The sequence below is a fragment of the Tyto alba genome, unplaced genomic scaffold (genome assembly GCF_018691265.1).
Source record: "Tyto alba isolate M040663 unplaced genomic scaffold, T.alba_DEE_v4.0 Super-Scaffold_20000042, whole genome shotgun sequence".
Taxonomy (NCBI): domain Eukaryota; kingdom Metazoa; phylum Chordata; class Aves; order Strigiformes; family Tytonidae; genus Tyto; species Tyto alba.
Window position 1 is genome coordinate 14,201,322 of NW_024881293.1, and position 17,189 is coordinate 14,218,510.

A 17,189-nucleotide genomic window follows, 5' to 3' on the forward strand; every position below is an offset into this window, starting at 1 on the left:
CCGTCCCTGCGCGGGAGCGAAAGCTCGGCCTTCCCACCCCGTGCATGCGTGCGAGCGTGGAGGCTGGAGGCGGCTCTCCGGCCACCGTTAACGCCCTTGGGCTGTTCAGGATGCGCGGGGCTAGGCAGGATTTAGAGTGGTCTTGGGACTACATGGGATAAGCCATATGGCGAGGGGGCAGGCAGCAACGCTAGGTCCTGAGGCAGGAGTGCTTTACGGAGAAAGTCGTGCGGTGGGAGGGATTAGTGTTTAAATTGGTGAGGCAGGAGGGCATCAGGGAGAAGGTTGTGAGGCGGTAGGGATTGGAGGAGAAGGTCGTGAGTCAGTAGTGATTCAAGGATGTCTCAAGGCTGGAGGACATGAGGGAGAGGGTGGTGGGGTAGGAGGGATTCCAGGAGAAGGTCATGAGGTAGGAGGGATTCCAGGAGAAGGTCATGAGGTAGGAGGGATTCCAGGAGAAGGTCATGAGGTAGGAGGGATTCCAGGAGAAGGTCAAGAGGCAGGAAGGAGTCAGGGAGAGAAGGCCCTTCATCCTTAGCGTAGGTGGCAAAAGAGCGTGGGATCGTGACGGGCCCCTCCACCGATCGTGGGAACTGCAAAAGGACACTCGGGCACGACCCAGACCTGAAGGCTGTTGTTTCACATCCCAGGAAAGCGGGGCCAATGCTGCTGTCCTTCAGAAGGCGGTGAAGCTGCCGAGAAGACAGGTTTCAGAGTTAAGAGGCGGCCACCTCCCTGCGCTGCCCCAGTAGCTTTCTGGGGCTACCGTGGCACGGCCATTGCTGTGTGGTGGGCCGCTTACCAAGGTGGCCATGACTCTTCGCGTCGTGTTGAACTTGGCCGAGTCGGGAGTCGCCAGGTCGGAACTGTAGGGGAGGTTGGTGATGGTGAAGTTGATGGTGAAACGCTCGGGGGCTGCAGCGGTCGTAGGTGGGTGGGTGGGAGCTGCAAGAAGCACAGACCGGGAGTGACGCCAGGGTGCCAGGGCTCTGGGTGGAGAATGGCAGAGGTCTCCTGCCAGCCACCGCTCCTTCGCGGCCCTGCTCTGGATGGGGAAGGCTGGCAGGCTCCCCGCTTCTCCCGGGGATCAGGAGGCATGGTCGCCTGTTGGCTCTGCGTGGGAGACGACCCCCGCGAGGCAGTTGCTGCCCTCGGAGCCCAGCCCGCTCCTGCAAGGTACTCACCGGGCAGGACTGGCTGCTCGTTGTAAGCTGGGAAAAGAGAGAGAGGGAGAGGGTCATGATCTGGAGCTGGGACGGCAAGGGGTAGGGGAGGCTGGCGCGGGATAGCAGAGGAGGCAGAGAGAGGAGCATAGGTCACCGTTGACGTAGAGGCTGTCCCTGTCCAGGCGGTAAGGGCCCAGCTGCGTGATGCCTCTGGTCCTGTTGCTGACTTCGTGGTAGAGGCCCACCCTGTCCAAGGGTGGGGCGGAGGGCTCCTTCGCGTAGGTGCAGACGGCGTCCACCCCCGTGCCGTCCCCTTGCCTGACGGGCCTGGAAGACACAGCACCGTGGCTGAGCACCCGTCCTCTGCGCCCTGGTGCTGCAAGGCCGGGCCTTGGGGCTTCCTCAGCCGTCCCTGCGTGGAGCGAAAGCTCGGCCTTCCCACCCCGTGCACGCGTGCGTGCGTGGAGGCTGGAGGCGGCTCTCCGGCCACCGTTAACGCCCTTGGGCTGTTCAGGACGCGCGGGGCTAGGCAGGATTTAGAGTGGTCTTGGGACTACGTGGTATAAGCCATGTGGCGAGGGGGCAGGCAGCAACGCTAGGTCCTGAGGCAGGAGTGCTTTACGGAGAAAGTCGTGCGGTGGGAGGGATTAGTGTTTAAATTGGTGAGGCAGGAGGGCATCAGGGAGAAGGTTGTGAGGCGGTAGGGATTGGAGGAGAAGGTCGTGAGTCAGTAGTGATTCAAGGATGTCTCAAGGCTGGAGGACATGAGGGAGAGGGTGGTGGGGTAGGAGGGATTCCAGGAGAAGGTCATGAGGTAGGAGGGATTCCAGGAGAAGGTCATGAGGTAGGAGGGATTCCAGGAGAAGGTCGTGAGGTAGGAGGGATTCCAGGAGAAGGTCAAGAGGCAGGAAGGAGTCAGGGAGAGAAGGCCCTTCAGCCTTAGTGTAGGTGGCAAAAGAGCGTGGGATCGTGACGGGCCCCTCAGCTGATCGTGGGAACTGCAAAAGGACACTCGGGCACGACCCAGACCTGAAGGCTGTTGTTTCACATCCCAGGAAAGCGGGGCCAATGCTGCTGTCCTTCAGAAGGCGGTGAAGCTGCCGAGAAGACAGGTTTCAGAGTTAAGAGGCGGCCACCTCCCTGCGCTGCCCCAGTAGCTTTCTGGGGCTACCGCGGCACGGCCATTGCTGTGTGGTGGGCCGCTTACCAAGGTGGCCATGACTCTTCGCGTCGTGTTGAACTTGGCCGAGTCGGGAGTCGCCAGGTCGGAACTGTAGGGGAGGTTGGTGATGGTGAAGTTGATGGTGAAACGCTCGGGGGCTGCAGCGGTCGTAGGTGGGTGGGTGGGAGCTGCAAGAAGCACAGAGCGGGAGTGACGCCAGGGTGCCAAGGCTCTGGGTGGAGAATGGCAGAGGTCTCCTGCCAGCCACCGCTCCTTCGCGGCCCTGCTCTGGATGGGGAAGGCTGGCAGGCTCCCCGCTTCTCCCGGGGATCAGGAGGCACGGTCGCCTGCTGGCTCTGCGTGGGAGACGACCCCCGCGAGGCAGTTGCTGCCCTCGGAGCCCAGCCCGCTCCTGCAAGGTACTCACCGGGCAGGACTGGCTGCTCGTTGTAAGCTGGGAAAAGAGAGAGAGGGAGAGGGTCATGATCTGGAGCTGGGACGGCAAGGGGTAGGGGAGGCTGGCGCGGGATAGCAGAGGAGGCAGAGAGAGGAGCATAGGTCACCGTTGACGTAGAGGCTGTCCCTGTCCAGGCGGTAAGGGCCCAGCTGCGTGATGCCTCTGGTCCTGTTGCTGACTTCGTGGTAGAGGCCCACCCTGTCCAAGGGTGGGGCGGAGGGCTCCTTCGCGTAGGTGCAGACGGCGTCCACCCCCGTGCCGTCCCCTTGCCTGACGGGCCTGGAAGACACAGCACCGTGGCTGAGCACCCGTCCTCCGCGCCCTGGTGCTGCAAGGCCGGGCCTTGGGGCTTCCTCAGCCGTCCCTGCGCGGGAGCGAAAGCTCGGCCTTCCCACCCCGTGCACGCGTGCGTGCGTGGAGGCTGGAGGCGGCTCTCCGGCCACCGTTAACGCCCTTGGGCTGTTCAGGACGCGCGGGGCTAGGCAGGATTTAGAGTGGTCTTGGGACTACGTGGTATAAGCCATGTGGCGAGGGGGCAGGCAGCAACGCTAGGTCCTGAGGCAGGAGTGCTTTACGGAGAAAGTCGTGCGGTGGGAGGGATTAGTGTTTAAATTGGTGAGGCAGGAGGGCATCAGGGAGAAGGTTGTGAGGCGGTAGGGATTGGAGGAGAAGGTCGTGAGTCAGTAGTGATTCAAGGATGTCTCAAGGCTGGAGGACATGAGGGAGAGGGTGGTGGGGTAGGAGGGATTCCAGGAGAAGGTCATGAGGTAGGAGGGATTCCAGGAGAAGGTCATGAGGTAGGAGGGATTCCAGGAGAAGGTCGTGAGGTAGGAGGGATTCCAGGAGAAGGTCAAGAGGCAGGAAGGAGTCAGGGAGAGAAGGCCCTTCAGCCTTAGTGTAGGTGGCAAAAGAGCGTGGGATCGTGACGGGCCCCTCAGCTGATCGTGGGAACTGCAAAAGGACACTCGGGCACGACCCAGACCTGAAGGCTGTTGTTTCACATCCCAGGAAAGCGGGGCCAATGCTGCTGTCCTTCAGAAGGCGGTGAAGCTGCCGAGAAGACAGGTTTCAGAGTTAAGAGGCGGCCACCTCCCTGCGCTGCCCCAGTAGCTTTCTGGGGCTACCGTGGCACGGCCATTGCTGTGTGGTGGGCCGCTTACCAAGGTGGCCATGACTCTTCGCGTCGTGTTGAACTTGGCCGAGTCGGGAGTCGCCAGGTCGGAACTGTAGGGGAGGTTGGTGATGGTGAAGTTGATGGTGAAACGCTCGGGGGCTGCAGCGGTCGTAGGTGGGTGGGTGGGAGCTGCAAGAAGCACAGACCGGGAGTGACGCCAGGGTGCCAAGGCTCTGGGTGGAGAATGGCAGAGGTCTCCTGCCAGCCACCGCTCCTTCGCGGCCCTGCTCTGGATGGGGAAGGCTGGCAGGCTCCCCGCTTCTCCCGGGGATCAGGAGGCACGGTCGCCTGCTGGCTCTGCGTGGGAGACGACCCCCGCGAGGCAGTTGCTGCCCTCGGAGCCCAGCCCGCTCCTGCAAGGTACTCACCGGGCAGGACTGGCTGCTCGTTGTAAGCTGGAAAAGAGAGAGAGGGAGAGGGTCATGATCTGGAGCGGGGACGGCAAGGGGTAGGGGAGGCTGGCGCGGGATAGCAGAGGAGGCAGAGAGAGGAGCATAGGTCACCGTTGACGTAGAGGCTGTCCCTGTCCAGGCGGTAAGGGCCCAGCTGCGTGATGCCTCTGGTCCTGTTGCTGACTTCGTGGTAGAGGCCCACCCTGTCCAAGGGTGGGGCGGAGGGCTCCTTCGCGTAGGTGCAGACGGCGTCCACCCCCGTGCCGTCCCCTTGCCTGACGGGCCTGGAAGACACAGCACCGTGGCTGAGCACCCGTCCTCCGCGCCCTGGTGCTGCAAGGCCGGGCCTTGGGGCTTCCTCAGCCGTCCCTGCGCGGGAGCGAAAGCTCGGCCTTCCCACCCCGTGCACGCGTGCGTGCGTGGAGGCTGGAGGCGGCTCTCCGGCCACCGTTAACGCCCTTGGGCTGTTCAGGACGCGCGGGGCTAGGCAGGATTTAGAGTGGTCTTGGGACTACGTGGTATAAGCCATGTGGCGAGGGGGCAGGCAGCAACGCTAGGTCCTGAGGCAGGAGTGCTTTACGGAGAAAGTCGTGCGGTGGGAGGGATTAGTGTTTAAATTGGTGAGGCAGGAGGGCATCAGGGAGAAGGTTGTGAGGCGGTAGGGATTGGAGGAGAAGGTCGTGAGTCAGTAGTGATTCAAGGATGTCTCAAGGCTGGAGGACATGAGGGAGAGGGTGGTGGGGTAGGAGGGATTCCAGGAGAAGGTCATGAGGTAGGAGGGATTCCAGGAGAAGGTCATGAGGTAGGAGGGATTCCAGGAGAAGGTCGTGAGGTAGGAGGGATTCCAGGAGAAGGTCAAGAGGCAGGAAGGAGTCAGGGAGAGAAGGCCCTTCAGCCTTAGTGTAGGTGGCAAAAGAGCGTGGGATCGTGACGGGCCCCTCAGCTGATCGTGGGAACTGCAAAAGGACACTCGGGCACGACCCAGACCTGAAGGCTGTTGTTTCACATCCCAGGAAAGCGGGGCCAATGCTGCTGTCCTTCAGAAGGCGGTGAAGCTGCCGAGAAGACAGGTTTCAGAGTTAAGAGGCGGCCACCTCCCTGCGCTGCCCCAGTAGCTTTCTGGGGCTACCGCGGCACGGCCATTGCTGTGTGGTGGGCCGCTTACCAAGGTGGCCATGACTCTTCGCGTCGTGTTGAACTTGGCCGAGTCGGGAGTCGCCAGGTCGGAACTGTAGGGGAGGTTGGTGATGGTGAAGTTGATGGTGAAACGCTCGGGGGCTGCAGCGGTCGTAGGTGGGTGGGTGGGAGCTGCAAGAAGCACAGACCGGGAGTGACGCCAGGGTGCCAAGGCTCTGGGTGGAGAATGGCAGAGGTCTCCTGCCAGCCACCGCTCCTTCGCGGCCCTGCTCTGGATGGGGAAGGCTGGCAGGCTCCCCGCTTCTCCCGGGGATCAGGAGGCACGGTCGCCTGCTGGCTCTGCGTGGGAGACGACCCCCGCGAGGCAGTTGCTGCCCTCGGAGCCCAGCCCGCTCCTGCAAGGTACTCACCGGGCAGGACTGGCTGCTCGTTGTAAGCTGGAAAAGAGAGAGAGGGAGAGGGTCATGATCTGGAGCGGGGACGGCAAGGGGTAGGGGAGGCTGGCGCGGGATAGCAGAGGAGGCAGAGAGAGGAGCATAGGTCACCGTTGACGTAGAGGCTGTCCCTGTCCAGGCGGTAAGGGCCCAGCTGCGTGATGCCTCTGGTCCTGTTGCTGACTTCGTGGTAGAGGCCCACCCTGTCCAAGGGTGGGGCGGAGGGCTCCTTCGCGTAGGTGCAGATGGCGTCCACCCCCGTGCCGTCCCCTTGCCTGACGGGCCTGGAAGACACAGCACCGTGGCTGAGCACCCGTCCTCCGCGCCCTGGTGCTGCAAGGCCGGGCCTTGGGGCTTCCTCAGCCGTCCCTGCGCGGGAGCGAAAGCTCGGCCTTCCCACCCCGTGCACGCGTGCGTGCGTGGAGGCTGGAGGCGGCTCTCCGGCCACCGTTAACGCCCTTGGGCTGTTCAGGACGCGCGGGGCTAGGCAGGATTTAGAGTGGTCTTGGGACTACGTGGTATAAGCCATGTGGCGAGGGGGCAGGCAGCAACGCTAGGTCCTGAGGCAGGAGTGCTTTACGGAGAAAGTCGTGCGGTGGGAGGGATTAGTGTTTAAATTGGTGAGGCAGGAGGGCATCAGGGAGAAGGTTGTGAGGCGGTAGGGATTGGAGGAGAAGGTCGTGAGTCAGTAGTGATTCAAGGATGTCTCAAGGCTGGAGGACATGAGGGAGAGGGTGGTGGGGTAGGAGGGATTCCAGGAGAAGGTCATGAGGTAGGAGGGATTCCAGGAGAAGGTCATGAGGTAGGAGGGATTCCAGGAGAAGGTCGTGAGGTAGGAGGGATTCCAGGAGAAGGTCAAGAGGCAGGAAGGAGTCAGGGAGAGAAGGCCCTTCATCCTTAGTGTAGGTGGCAAAAGAGCGTGGGATCGTGACGGGCCCCTCAGCTGATCGTGGGAACTGCAAAAGGACACTCGGGCACGACCCAGACCTGAAGGCTGTTGTTTCACATCCCAGGAAAGCGGGGCCAATGCTGCTGTCCTTCAGAAGGCGGTGAAGCTGCCGAGAAGACAGGTTTCAGAGTTAAGAGGCGGCCACCTCCCTGCGCTGCCCCAGTAGCTTTCTGGGGCTACCGTGGCACGGCCATTGCTGTGTGGTGGGCCGCTTACCAAGGTGGCCATGACTCTTCGCGTCGTGTTGAACTTGGCCGAGTCGGGAGTCGCCAGGTCGGAACTGTAGGGGAGGTTGGTGATGGTGAAGTTGATGGTGAAACGCTCGGGGGCTGCAGCGGTCGTAGGTGGGTGGGTGGGAGCTGCAAGAAGCACAGACCGGGAGTGACGCCAGGGTGCCAAGGCTCTGGGTGGAGAATGGCAGAGGTCTCCTGCCAGCCACCGCTCCTTCGTGGCCCTGCTCTGGATGGGGAAGGCTGGCAGGCTCCCCGCTTCTCCCGGGGATCAGGAGGCATGGTCGCCTGCTGGCTCTGCGTGGGAGACGACCCCCGCGAGGCAGTTGCTGCCCTCGGAGCCCAGCCCGCTCCTGCAAGGTACTCACCGGGCAGGACTGGCTGCTCGTTGTAAGCTGGAAAAGAGAGAGAGGGAGAGGGTCATGATCTGGAGCGGGGACGGCAAGGGGTAGGGGAGGTGCCGCGGGATAGCAGAGGAGGCAGAGAGAGGAGCATAGGTCACCGTTGACGTAGAGGCTGTCCCTGTCCAGGCGGTAAGGGCCCAGCTGCGTGATGCCTCTGGTCCTGTTGCTGACTTCGTGGTAGAGGCCCACCCTGTCCAAGGGTGGGGCGGAGGGCTCCTTCGCGTAGGTGCAGACGGCGTCCACCCCCGTGCCGTCCCCTTGCCTGACGGGCCTGGAAGACACAGCACCGTGGCTGAGCACCCGTCCTCCGCGCCCTGGTGCTTCAAGGCCGGGCCTTGGGGCTTCCTCAGCCGTCCCTGCGCGGGAGCGAAAGCTCGGCCTTCCCACCCCGTGCACGCGTGCGTGCGTGGAGGCTGGAGGCGGCTCTCCGGCCACCGTTAACGCCCTGGGGCTGTTCAGGACGCGCGGGGCTAGGCAGGATTTAGAGTGGTCTTGGGACTACGTGGTATAAGCCATGTGGCGAGGGGGCAGGCAGCAACGCTAGGTCCTGAGGCAGGAGTGCTTTACGGAGAAAGTCGTGCGGTGGGAGGGATTAGTGTTTAAATTGGTGAGGCAGGAGGGCATCAGGGAGAAGGTTGTGAGGCGGTAGGGATTCCAGGAGAAGGTCGTGAGTCAGTAGTGATTCAAGGATGTCTCAAGGCTGGAGGACATGAGGGAGAGGGTGGTGGGGTAGGAGGGATTCCAGGAGAAGGTCATGAGGTAGGAGGGATTCCAGGAGAAGGTCATGAGGTAGGAGGGATTCCAGGAGAAGGTCAAGAGACAGGAAGGAGTCAGGGAGAGAAGGCCCTTCAGCCTTAGTGTAGGTGGCAAAAGAGCGTGGGATCGTGACGGGCCCCTCCACCGATCGTGGGAACTGCAAAAGGACACTCGGGCACGACCCAGACCTGAAGGCTGTTGTTTCACATCCCAGGAAAGCGGGGCCAATGCTGCTGTCCTTCAGAAGGCGGTGAAGCTGCCGAGAAGACAGGTTTCAGAGTTAAGAGGCGGCCACCTCCCTGCGCTGCCCCAGTAGCTTTCTGGGGCTACCGTGGCACGGCCATTGCTGTGTGGTGGGCCGCTTACCAAGGTGGCCATGACTCTTCGCGTCGTGTTGAACTTGGCCGAGTCGGGAGTCGCCAGGTCGGAACTGTAGGGGAGGTTGGTGATGGTGAAGTTGATGGTGAAACGCTCGGGGGCTGCAGCGGTCGTAGGTGGGTGGGTGGGAGCTGCAAGAAGCACAGAGCGGGAGTGACGCCAGGGTGCCAGGGCTCTGGGTGGAGAATGGCAGAGGTCTCCTGCCAGCCAGCGCTCCTTCGCGGCCCTGCTCTGGATGGGGAAGGCTGGCAGGCTCCCCGCTTCTCCCGTGGATCAGGAGGCATGGTCGCCTGCTGGCTCTGCGTGGGAGACGACCCCCGCGAGGCAGTTGCTGCCCTCGGAGCCCAGCCCGCTCCTGCAAGGTACTCACCGGGCAGGACTGGCTGCTCGTTGTAAGCTGGGAGAAGAGAGAGAGGGAGAGGGTCATGATCTGGAGCGGGGACGGCAAGGGGTAGGGGAGGTGCCGCGGGATAGCAGAGGAGGCAGAGAGAGGAGCATAGGTCACCGTTGACGTAGAGGCTGTCCCTGTCCAGGCGGTAAGGGCCCAGCTGCGTGATGCCTCTGGTCCTGTTGCTGACTTCGTGGTAGAGGCCCACCCTGTCCAAGGGTGGGGCGGAGGGCTCCTTCGCGTAGGTGCAGACGGCGTCCACTCCCGTGCCGTCCCCTTGCCTGACGGGCCTGGAAGACACAGCACCGTGGCTGAGCACCCGTCCTCCGCGCCCTGGTGCTGCAAGGCCGGGCCTTGGGGCTTCCTCAGCCGTCCCTGCGCGGGAGCGAAAGCTCGGCCTTCCCACCCCGTGCACGCGTGCGTGCGTGGAGGCTGGAGGCGGCTCTCCGGCCACCGTTAACGCCCTGGGGCTGTTCAGGACGCGCGGGGGCTAGGCAGGATTTAGAGTGGTCTTGGGACTACCTGGTATAAGCCATATGGCGAGGGGGCAGGCAGCAACGCTAGGTCCTGAGGCAGGAGTGCTTTACGGAGAAAGTCGTGCGGTGGGAGGGATTAGTGTTTAAATTGGTGAGGCAGGAGGGCATCAGGGAGAAGGTTGTGAGGCGGTAGGGATTGGAGGAGAAGGTCGTGAGTCAGTAGTGATTCAAGGATGTCTCAAGGCTGGAGGACATGAGGGAGAGGGTGGTGGGGTAGGAGGGATTCCAGGAGAAGGTCGTGAGTTAGGAGGGATTCCAGGAGAAGGTCATGAGGTAGGAGGGATTCCAGGAGAAGGTCAAGAGGCAGGAAGGAGTCAGGGAGAGAAGGCCCTTCATCCTTAGTGTAGGTGTCAAAAGAGCGTGGGATCGTGACGGGCCCCTCAGCTGATCGTGGGAACTGCAAAAGGACACTCGGGCACGACCCAGACCTGAAGGCTGTTGTTTCACATCCCAGGAAAGCGGGGCCAATGCTGCTGTCCTTCAGAAGGCGGTGAAGCTGCCGAGAAGACAGGTTTCAGAGTTAAGAGGCGGCCACCTCCCTGCGCTGCCCCAGTAGCTTTCTGGGGCTACCGTGGCACGGCCATTGCTGTGTGGTGGGCCGCTTACCAAGGTGGCCATGACTCTTCGCGTCGTGTTGAACTTGGCCGAGTCGGGAGTCGCCAGGTCGGAACTGTAGTGGAGGTTGGTGATGGTGAAGTTGATGGTGAAACGCTCGGGGGCTGCAGCGGTCGTAGGTGGGTGGGTGGGAGCTGCAAGAAGCACAGAGCGGGAGTGACGCCAGGGTGCCAAGGCTCTGGGTGGAGAATGGCAGAGGTCTCCTGCCAGCCAGCGCTCCTTCGCGGCCCTGCTCTGGATGGGGAAGGCTGGCAGGCTCCCCGCTTCTCCCGCGGATCAGGAGGCATGGTCGCCTGTTGGCTCTGCGTGGGAGACGACCCCCGCGAGGCAGTTGCTGCCCTCGGAGCCCAGCCCGCTCCTGCAAGGTACTCACCGGGCAGGACTGGCTGCTCGTTGTAAGCTGGGAAAAGAGAGAGAGGGAGAGGGTCATGATCTGGAGCGGGGACGGCAAGGGGTAGGGGAGGCTGGCGCGGGATAGCAGAGGAGGCAGAGAGAGGAGCATAGGTCACCGTTGACGTAGAGGCTGTCCCTGTCCAGGCGGTAAGGGCCCAGCTGCGTGATGCCTCTGGTCCTGTTGCTGACTTCGTGGTAGAGGCCCACCCTGTCCAAGGGTGGGGCGGAGGGCTCCTTCGCGTAGGTGCAGACGGCGTCCACCCCCGTGCCGTCCCCTTGCCTGACGGGCCTGGAAGACACAGCACCGTGGCTGAGCACCCGTCCTCCGCGCCCTGGTGCTGCAAGGCCGGGCCTTGGGGCTTCCTCAGCCGTCCCTGCGCGGGAGCGAAAGCTCGGCCTTCCCACCCCGTGCACGCGTGCGTGCGTGGAGGCTGGAGGCGGCTCTCCGGCCACCGTTAACGCCCTGGGGCTGTTCAGGACGCGCGGGGCTAGGCAGGATTTAGAGTGGTCTTGGGACTACGTGGTAGAAGCCATGTGGCGAGGGGGCAGGCAGCAACGCTAGGTCCTGAGGCAGGAGTGCTTTACGGAGAAAGTCGTGCGGTGGGAGGGATTAGTGTTTAAATTGGTGAGGCAGGAGGGCATCAGGGAGAAGGTTGTGAGGCGGTAGGGATTGGAGGAGAAGGTCGTGAGTCAGTAGTGATTCAAGGATGTCTCAAGGCTGGAGGACATGAGGGAGAGGGTGGTGGGGTAGGAGGGATTCCAGGAGAAGGTCATGAGGTAGGAGGGATTCCAGGAGAAGGTCGTGAGGTAGGAGGGATTCCAGGAGAAGGTCATGAGGTAGGAGGGATTCCAGGAGAAGGTCATGAGGTAGGAGGGATTCCAGGAGAAGGTCATGAGGTAGGAGGGATTCCAGGAGAAGGTCAAGAGGCAGGAAGGAGTCAGGGAGAGAAGGCCCTTCAGCCTTAGTGTAGGTGTCAAAAGAGCGTGGGATCGTGACGGGCCCCTCAGCTGATCGTGGAACTGCAAAAGGACACTCGGGCACGACCCAGACCTGAAGGCTGTTGTTTCACATCCCAGGAAAGCGGGGCCAATGCTGCTGTCCTTCAGAAGGCGGTGAAGCTGCCGAGAAGACAGGTTTCAGAGTTAAGAGGCGGCCACCTCCCTGCGCTGCCCCAGTAGCTTTCTGGGGCTACCGCGGCACGGCCATTGCTGTGTGGTGGGCCGCTTACCAAGGTGGCCATGACTCTTCGCGTCGTGTTGAACTTGGCCGAGTCGGGAGTCGCCAGGTCGGAACTGTAGGGAGGTTGGTGATGGTGAAGTTGATGGTGAATCGCTCGGGGGCTGCAGCGGTCGTAGGTGGGTGGGTGGGAGCTGCAAGAAGCACAGACCGGGAGTGACGCCAGGGTGCCAAGGCTCTGGGTGGAGAATGGCAGAGGTCTCCTGCCAGCCAGCGCTCCTTTGCGGCCCTGCTCTGGATGGGGAAGGCTGGCAGGCTCCCCGCTTCTCCCGGGGATCAGGAGGCATGGTCGCCTGCTGGCTCTGCGTGGGAGACGACCCCCGCGAGGCAGTTGCTGCCCTCGGAGCCCAGCCCGCTCCTGCAAGGTACTCACCGGGCAGGACTGGCTGCTCGTTGTAAGCTGGGAAAAGAGAGAGAGGCAGAGGGTCATGATCTGGAGCGGGGACGGCAAGGGGTAGGGGAGGCTGGCGCGGGATAGCAGAGGAGGCAGAGAGAGGAGCACAGGTCACCGTTGACGTAGAGGCTGTCCCTGTCCAGGCGGTAAGGGCCCAGCTGCGTGATGCCTCTGGTCCTGTTGCTGACTTCGTGGTAGAGGCCCACCCTGTCCAAGGGTGGGGCGGAGGGCTCCTTCGCGTAGGTGCAGACGGCGTCCACCCCCGTGCCGTCCCCTTGCCTGACGGGCCTGGAAGACACAGCACCGTGGCTGAGCACCCGTCCTCCGCGCCCTGGTGCTGCAAGGCCGGGCCTTGGGGCTTCCTCAGCCGTCCCTGCGCGGGAGCGAAAGCTCGGCCTTCCCACCCCGTGCACGCGTGCGTGCGTGGAGGCTGGAGGCGGCTCTCCGGCCACCGTTAACGCCCTGGGGCTGTTCAGGACGCGCGGGGCTAGGCAGGATTTAGAGTGGTCTTGGGACTACGTGGTAGAAGCCATGTGGCGAGGGGGCAGGCAGCAACGCTAGGTCCTGAGGCAGGAGTGCTTTACGGAGAAAGTCGTGCGGTGGGAGGGATTAGTGTTTAAATTGGTGAGGCAGGAGGGCATCAGGGAGAAGGTTGTGAGGCGGTAGGGATTGGAGGAGAAGGTCGTGAGTCAGTAGTGATTCAAGGATGTCTCAAGGCTGGAGGACATGAGGGAGAGGGTGGTGGGGTAGGAGGGATTCCAGGAGAAGGTCATGAGGTAGGAGGGATTTCAGGAGAAGGTCATGAGGTAGGAGGGATTCCAGGAGAAGGTCGTGAGGTAGGAGGGATTCCAGGAGAAGGTCAAGAGGCAGGAAGGAGTCAGGGAGAGAAGGCCCTTCAGCCTTAGTGTAGGTGGCAAAAGAGCGTGGGATCGTGACGGGCCCCTCAGCTGATCGTGGGAACTGCAAAAGGACACTCGGGCACGACCCAGACCTGAAGGCTGTTGTTTCACATCCCAGGAAAGCGGGGCCAATGCTGCTGTCCTTCAGAAGGCGGTGAAGCTGCCGAGAAGACAGGTTTCAGAGTTAAGAGGCGGCCACCTCCCTGCGCTGCCCCAGTAGCTTTCTGGGGCTACCGCGGCACGGCCATTGCTGTGTGGTGGGCCGCTTACCAAGGTGGCCATGACTCTTCGCGTCGTGTTGAACTTGGCCGAGTCGGGAGTCGCCAGGTCGGAACTGTAGGGGAGGTTGGTGATGGTGAAGTTGATGGTGAAACGCTCGGGGGCTGCAGCGGTCGTAGGTGGGTGGGTGGGAGCTGCAAGAAGCACAGAGCGGGAGTGACGCCAGGGTGCCAGGGCTCTGGGTGGAGAATGGCAGAGGTCTCCTGCCAGCCAGCGCTCCTTCGCGGCCCTGCTCTGGATGGGGAAGGCTGGCAGGCTCCCCGCTTCTCCCGGGGATCAGGAGGCATGGTCGCCTGCTGGCTCTGCGTGGGAGATGACCCCCGCGAGGCAGTTGCTGCCCTCGGAGCCCAGCCCGCTCCTGCAAGGTACTCACCGGGCAGGACTGGCTGCTCGTTGTAAGCTGGGAAAAGAGAGAGAGGGAGAGGGTCATGATCTGGAGCGGGGACGGCAAGGGGTAGGGGAGGCTGGCGCGGGATAGCAGAGGAGGCAGAGAGAGGAGCCTAGGTCACCGTTGACGTAGAGGCTGTCCCTGTCCAGGCGGTAAGGGCCCAGCTGCGTGATGCCTCTGGTCCTGTTGCTGACTTCGTGGTAGAGGCCCACCCTGTCCAAGGGTGGGGCGGAGGGCTCCTTCGCGTAGGTGCAGACGGCGTCCACCCCCGTGCCGTCCCCTTGCCTGACGGGCCTGGAAGACACAGCACCGTGGCTGAGCACCCGTCCTCCGCGCCCTGGTGCTGCAAGGCCGGGCCTTGGGGCTTCCTCAGCCGTCCCTGCGCGGGAGCGAAAGCTCGGCCTTCCCACCCCGTGCACGCGTGCGTGCGTGGAGGCTGGAGGCGGCTCTCCAGCCACCGTTAACGCCCTGGGGCTGTTCAGGACGCGCGGGGCTAGGCAGGATTTAGAGTGGTCTTGGGACTACGTGGTATAAGCCATGTGGCGAGGGGGCAGGCAGCAACGCTAGGTCCTGAGGCAGGAGTGCTTTACGGAGAAAGTCGTGCGGTGGGAGGGATTAGTGTTTAAATTGGTGAGGCAGGAGGGCATCAGGGAGAAGGTTGTGAGGCGGTAGGGATTGGAGGAGAAGGTCGTGAGTCAGTAGTGATTCAAGGATGTCTCAAGGCTGGAGGACATGAGGGAGAGGGTGGTGGGGTAGGAGGGATTCCAGGAGAAGGTCGTGAGGTAGGAGGGATTCCAGGAGAAGGTCAAGAGGCAGGAAGGAGTCAGGGAGAGAAGGCCCTTCAGCCTTAGTGTAGGTGGCAAAATAGCGTGGGATCGTGACGGGCCCCTCCACCGATCGTGGGAACTGCAAAAGGACACTCGGGCACGACCCAGACCTGAAGGCTGTTGTTTCACATCCCAGGAAAGCGGGGCCAATGCTGCTGTCCTTCAGAAGGCGGTGAAGCTGCCGAGAAGACAGGTTTCAGAGTTAAGAGGCGGCCACCTCCCTGCGCTGCCCCAGTAGCTTTCTGGGGCTACCGTGGCACGGCCATTGCTGTGTGGTGGGCCGCTTACCAAGGTGGCCATGACTCTTCGCGTCGTGTTGAACTTGGCCGAGTCGGGAGTCGCCAGGTCGGAACTGTAGGGGAGGTTGGTGATGGTGAAGTTGATGGTGAAACGCTCGGGGGCTGCAGCGGTCGTAGGTGGGTGGGTGGGAGCTGCAAGAAGCACAGACCGGGAGTGACGCCAGGGTGCCAAGGCTCTGGGTGGAGAATGGCAGAGGTCTCCTGCCAGCCACCGCTCCTTCGCGGCCCTGCTCTGGATGGGGAAGGCTGGCAGGCTCCCCGCTTCTCCCGGGGATCAGGAGGCATGGTCGCCTGCTGGCTCTGCGTGGGAGACGACCCCCGCGAGGCAGTTGCTGCCCTCGGAGCCCAGCCCGCTCCTGCAAGGTACTCACCGGGCAGGACTGGCTGCTCGTTGTAAGCTGGAAAAAGAGAGAGAGGGAGAGGGTCATGATCTGGAGCGGGGACGGCAAGGGGTAGGGGAGGCTGGCGCGGGATAGCAGAGGAGGCAGAGAGAGGAGCATAGGTCACCGTTGACGTAGAGGCTGTCCCTGTCCAGGCGGTAAGGGCCCAGCTGCGTGATGCCTCTGGTCCTGTTGCTGACTTCGTGGGTAGAGGCCCACCCTGTCCAAGGGTGGGGCGGAGGGCTCCTTCGCGTAGGTGCAGACGGCGTCCACCCCCGTGCCGTCCCCTTGCCTGACGGGCCTGGAAGACACAGCACCGTGGCTGAGCACCCGTCCTCCGCGCCCTGGTGCTGCAAGGCCGGGCCTTGGGGCTTCCTCAGCCGTCCCTGCGCGGGAGCGAAAGCTCGGCCTTCCCACCCCGTGCACGCGTGCGTGCGTGGAGGCTGGAGGCGGCTCTCCGGCCACCGTTAACGCCCTTGGGCTGTTCAGGACGCGCGGGGCTAGGCAGGATTTAGAGTGGTCTTGGGACTACGTGGTATAAGCCATGTGGCGAGGGGGCAGGCAGCAACGCTAGGTCCTGAGGCAGGAGTGCTTTACGGAGAAAGTCGTGCGGTGGGAGGGATTAGTGTTTAAATTGGTGAGGCAGGAGGGCATCAGGGAGAAGGTTGTGAGGCGGTAGGGATTGGAGGAGAAGGTCGTGAGTCAGTAGTGATTCAAGGATGTCTCAAGGCTGGAGGACATGAGGGAGAGGGTGGTGGGGTAGGAGGGATTCCAGGAGAAGGTCATGAGGTAGGAGGGATTCCAGGAGAAGGTCATGAGGTAGGAGGGATTCCAGGAGAAGGTCGTGAGGTAGGAGGGATTCCAGGAGAAGGTCAAGAGGCAGGAAGGAGTCAGGGAGAAGGTCATGAGGTAGGAGGGATTCCAGGAGAAGGTCAAGAGGCAGGAAGGAGTCAGGGAGAGAAGGCCCTTCAGCCTTAGTGTAGGTGTCAAAAGAGCGTGGGATCGTGACGGGCCCCTCAGCTGATCGTGGGAACTGCAAAAGGACACTCGGGCACGACCCAGACCTGAAGGCTGTTGTTTCACATCCCAGGAAAGCGGGGCCAATGCTGCTGTCCTTCAGAAGGCGGTGAAGCTGCCGAGAAGACAGGTTTCAGAGTTAAGAGGCGGCCACCTCCCTGCGCTGCCCCAGTAGCTTTCTGGGGCTACCGTGGCACGGCCATTGCTGTGTGGTGGGCCGCTTACCAAGGTGGCCATGACTCTTCGCGTCGTGTTGAACTTGGCCGAGTCGGGAGTCGCCAGGTCGGAACTGTAGGGGAGGTTGGTGATGGTGAAGTTGATGGTGAAACGCTCGGGGGCTGCAGCGGTCGTAGGTGGGTGGGTGGGAGCTGCAAGAAGCACAGACCGGGAGTGACGCCAGGGTGCCAAGGCTCTGGGTGGAGAATGGCAGAGGTCTCCTGCCAGCCACCGCTCCTTCGCGGCCCTGCTCTGGATGGGGAAGGCTGGCAGGCTCCCCGCTTCTCCCGCGGATCAGGAGGCACGGTCGCCTGTTGGCTCTGCGTGGGAGACGACCCCCGCGAGGCAGTTGCTGCCCTCGGAGCCCAGCCCGCTCCTGCAAGGTACTCACCGGGCAGGACTGGGCTGCTCGTTGTAAGCTGGAAAAGAGAGAGAGGAGAGGGTCATGATCTGGAGCGGGGACGGCAAGGGGTAGGGGAGGCTGGCGCGGGATAGCAGAGGAGGCAGAGAGAGGAGCATAGGTCACCGTTGACGTAGAGGCTAGTCCCTGTCCAGGCGGTAAGGGCCCACTGCGTGATGCCTGGTCCGTTGCTGGACTTCGTGTAGAGGCCCACCCTGTCCAAGGGTGGGGCGGAGGGCTCCTTCGCGTAGGTGCAGACGGCGTCCACCCCCGTGCCGTCCC

The 17,189-nt window shown here is 62.7% G+C and overlaps 2 protein-coding genes and 2 long non-coding RNA genes across 4 annotated transcripts in view; all 4 read right to left on the reverse strand.

Moving 5' to 3' along the window:
- LOC116964116 (mucin-16) overlaps window positions 1–9,280 on the reverse strand; it is a 28,054-nt gene extending 18,774 nt beyond the window's left edge. The window contains exons 1-24 of the mRNA XM_042794270.1: window positions 9,145–9,280; window positions 9,010–9,036; window positions 8,628–8,770; window positions 8,450–8,517; window positions 7,604–7,776; window positions 7,470–7,496; window positions 7,088–7,230; window positions 6,910–6,977; window positions 6,034–6,206; window positions 5,899–5,925; window positions 5,517–5,659; window positions 5,339–5,406; window positions 4,463–4,635; window positions 4,328–4,354; window positions 3,946–4,088; window positions 3,768–3,835; window positions 2,892–3,064; window positions 2,756–2,782; window positions 2,374–2,516; window positions 2,196–2,263; window positions 1,321–1,493; window positions 1,185–1,211; window positions 803–945; window positions 625–692 (exon numbers count right to left, since the gene is read on the reverse strand). Coding sequence (XP_042650204.1) covers window positions 625–692; window positions 803–945; window positions 1,185–1,211; window positions 1,321–1,493; window positions 2,196–2,263; window positions 2,374–2,516; window positions 2,756–2,782; window positions 2,892–3,064; window positions 3,768–3,835; window positions 3,946–4,088; window positions 4,328–4,354; window positions 4,463–4,635; window positions 5,339–5,406; window positions 5,517–5,659; window positions 5,899–5,925; window positions 6,034–6,206; window positions 6,910–6,977; window positions 7,088–7,230; window positions 7,470–7,496; window positions 7,604–7,776; window positions 8,450–8,517; window positions 8,628–8,639 — 2,135 coding nt within the window. The 5' untranslated portion in view covers window positions 8,640–8,770; window positions 9,010–9,036; window positions 9,145–9,280. The remainder of the gene's footprint in view (window positions 1–624; window positions 693–802; window positions 946–1,184; window positions 1,212–1,320; window positions 1,494–2,195; window positions 2,264–2,373; window positions 2,517–2,755; window positions 2,783–2,891; window positions 3,065–3,767; window positions 3,836–3,945; window positions 4,089–4,327; window positions 4,355–4,462; window positions 4,636–5,338; window positions 5,407–5,516; window positions 5,660–5,898; window positions 5,926–6,033; window positions 6,207–6,909; window positions 6,978–7,087; window positions 7,231–7,469; window positions 7,497–7,603; window positions 7,777–8,449; window positions 8,518–8,627; window positions 8,771–9,009; window positions 9,037–9,144) is intronic.
- A 17-nt stretch (window positions 9,281–9,297) lies between these two features.
- On the reverse strand, window positions 9,298–10,237 carry LOC122153677. Its single transcript, XR_006165526.1, has 3 exons — window positions 10,170–10,237; window positions 9,992–10,059; window positions 9,298–9,317 (listed from the first exon to the last, which is right to left on the reverse strand). It is a non-coding gene; the product is annotated as an uncharacterized LOC122153677 (long non-coding RNA).
- Window positions 10,238–10,604: 367 nt separating this feature from the next.
- Window positions 10,605–15,468, reverse strand: LOC122153635 (mucin-16-like). Its single transcript, XM_042794271.1, has 12 exons — window positions 15,402–15,468; window positions 15,266–15,292; window positions 14,884–15,026; window positions 14,706–14,773; window positions 13,890–14,062; window positions 13,754–13,780; window positions 13,372–13,514; window positions 13,194–13,261; window positions 12,318–12,490; window positions 12,182–12,208; window positions 11,801–11,942; window positions 10,605–10,860 (listed from the first exon to the last, which is right to left on the reverse strand). The coding sequence occupies exons 3-12, from the start codon at window positions 14,893–14,895 to the stop codon at window positions 10,605–10,607; spliced, it is 1,089 nt and encodes a 362-aa protein (XP_042650205.1). The 5' UTR covers window positions 14,896–15,026; window positions 15,266–15,292; window positions 15,402–15,468.
- A 24-nt stretch (window positions 15,469–15,492) lies between these two features.
- On the reverse strand, window positions 15,493–16,656 carry LOC122153678. The gene is made up of 3 exons (XR_006165527.1): window positions 16,517–16,656; window positions 16,339–16,406; window positions 15,493–15,575 (listed from the first exon to the last, which is right to left on the reverse strand). It is a non-coding gene; the product is annotated as an uncharacterized LOC122153678 (long non-coding RNA).
- Window positions 16,657–17,189: the final 533 nt, after the last annotated feature.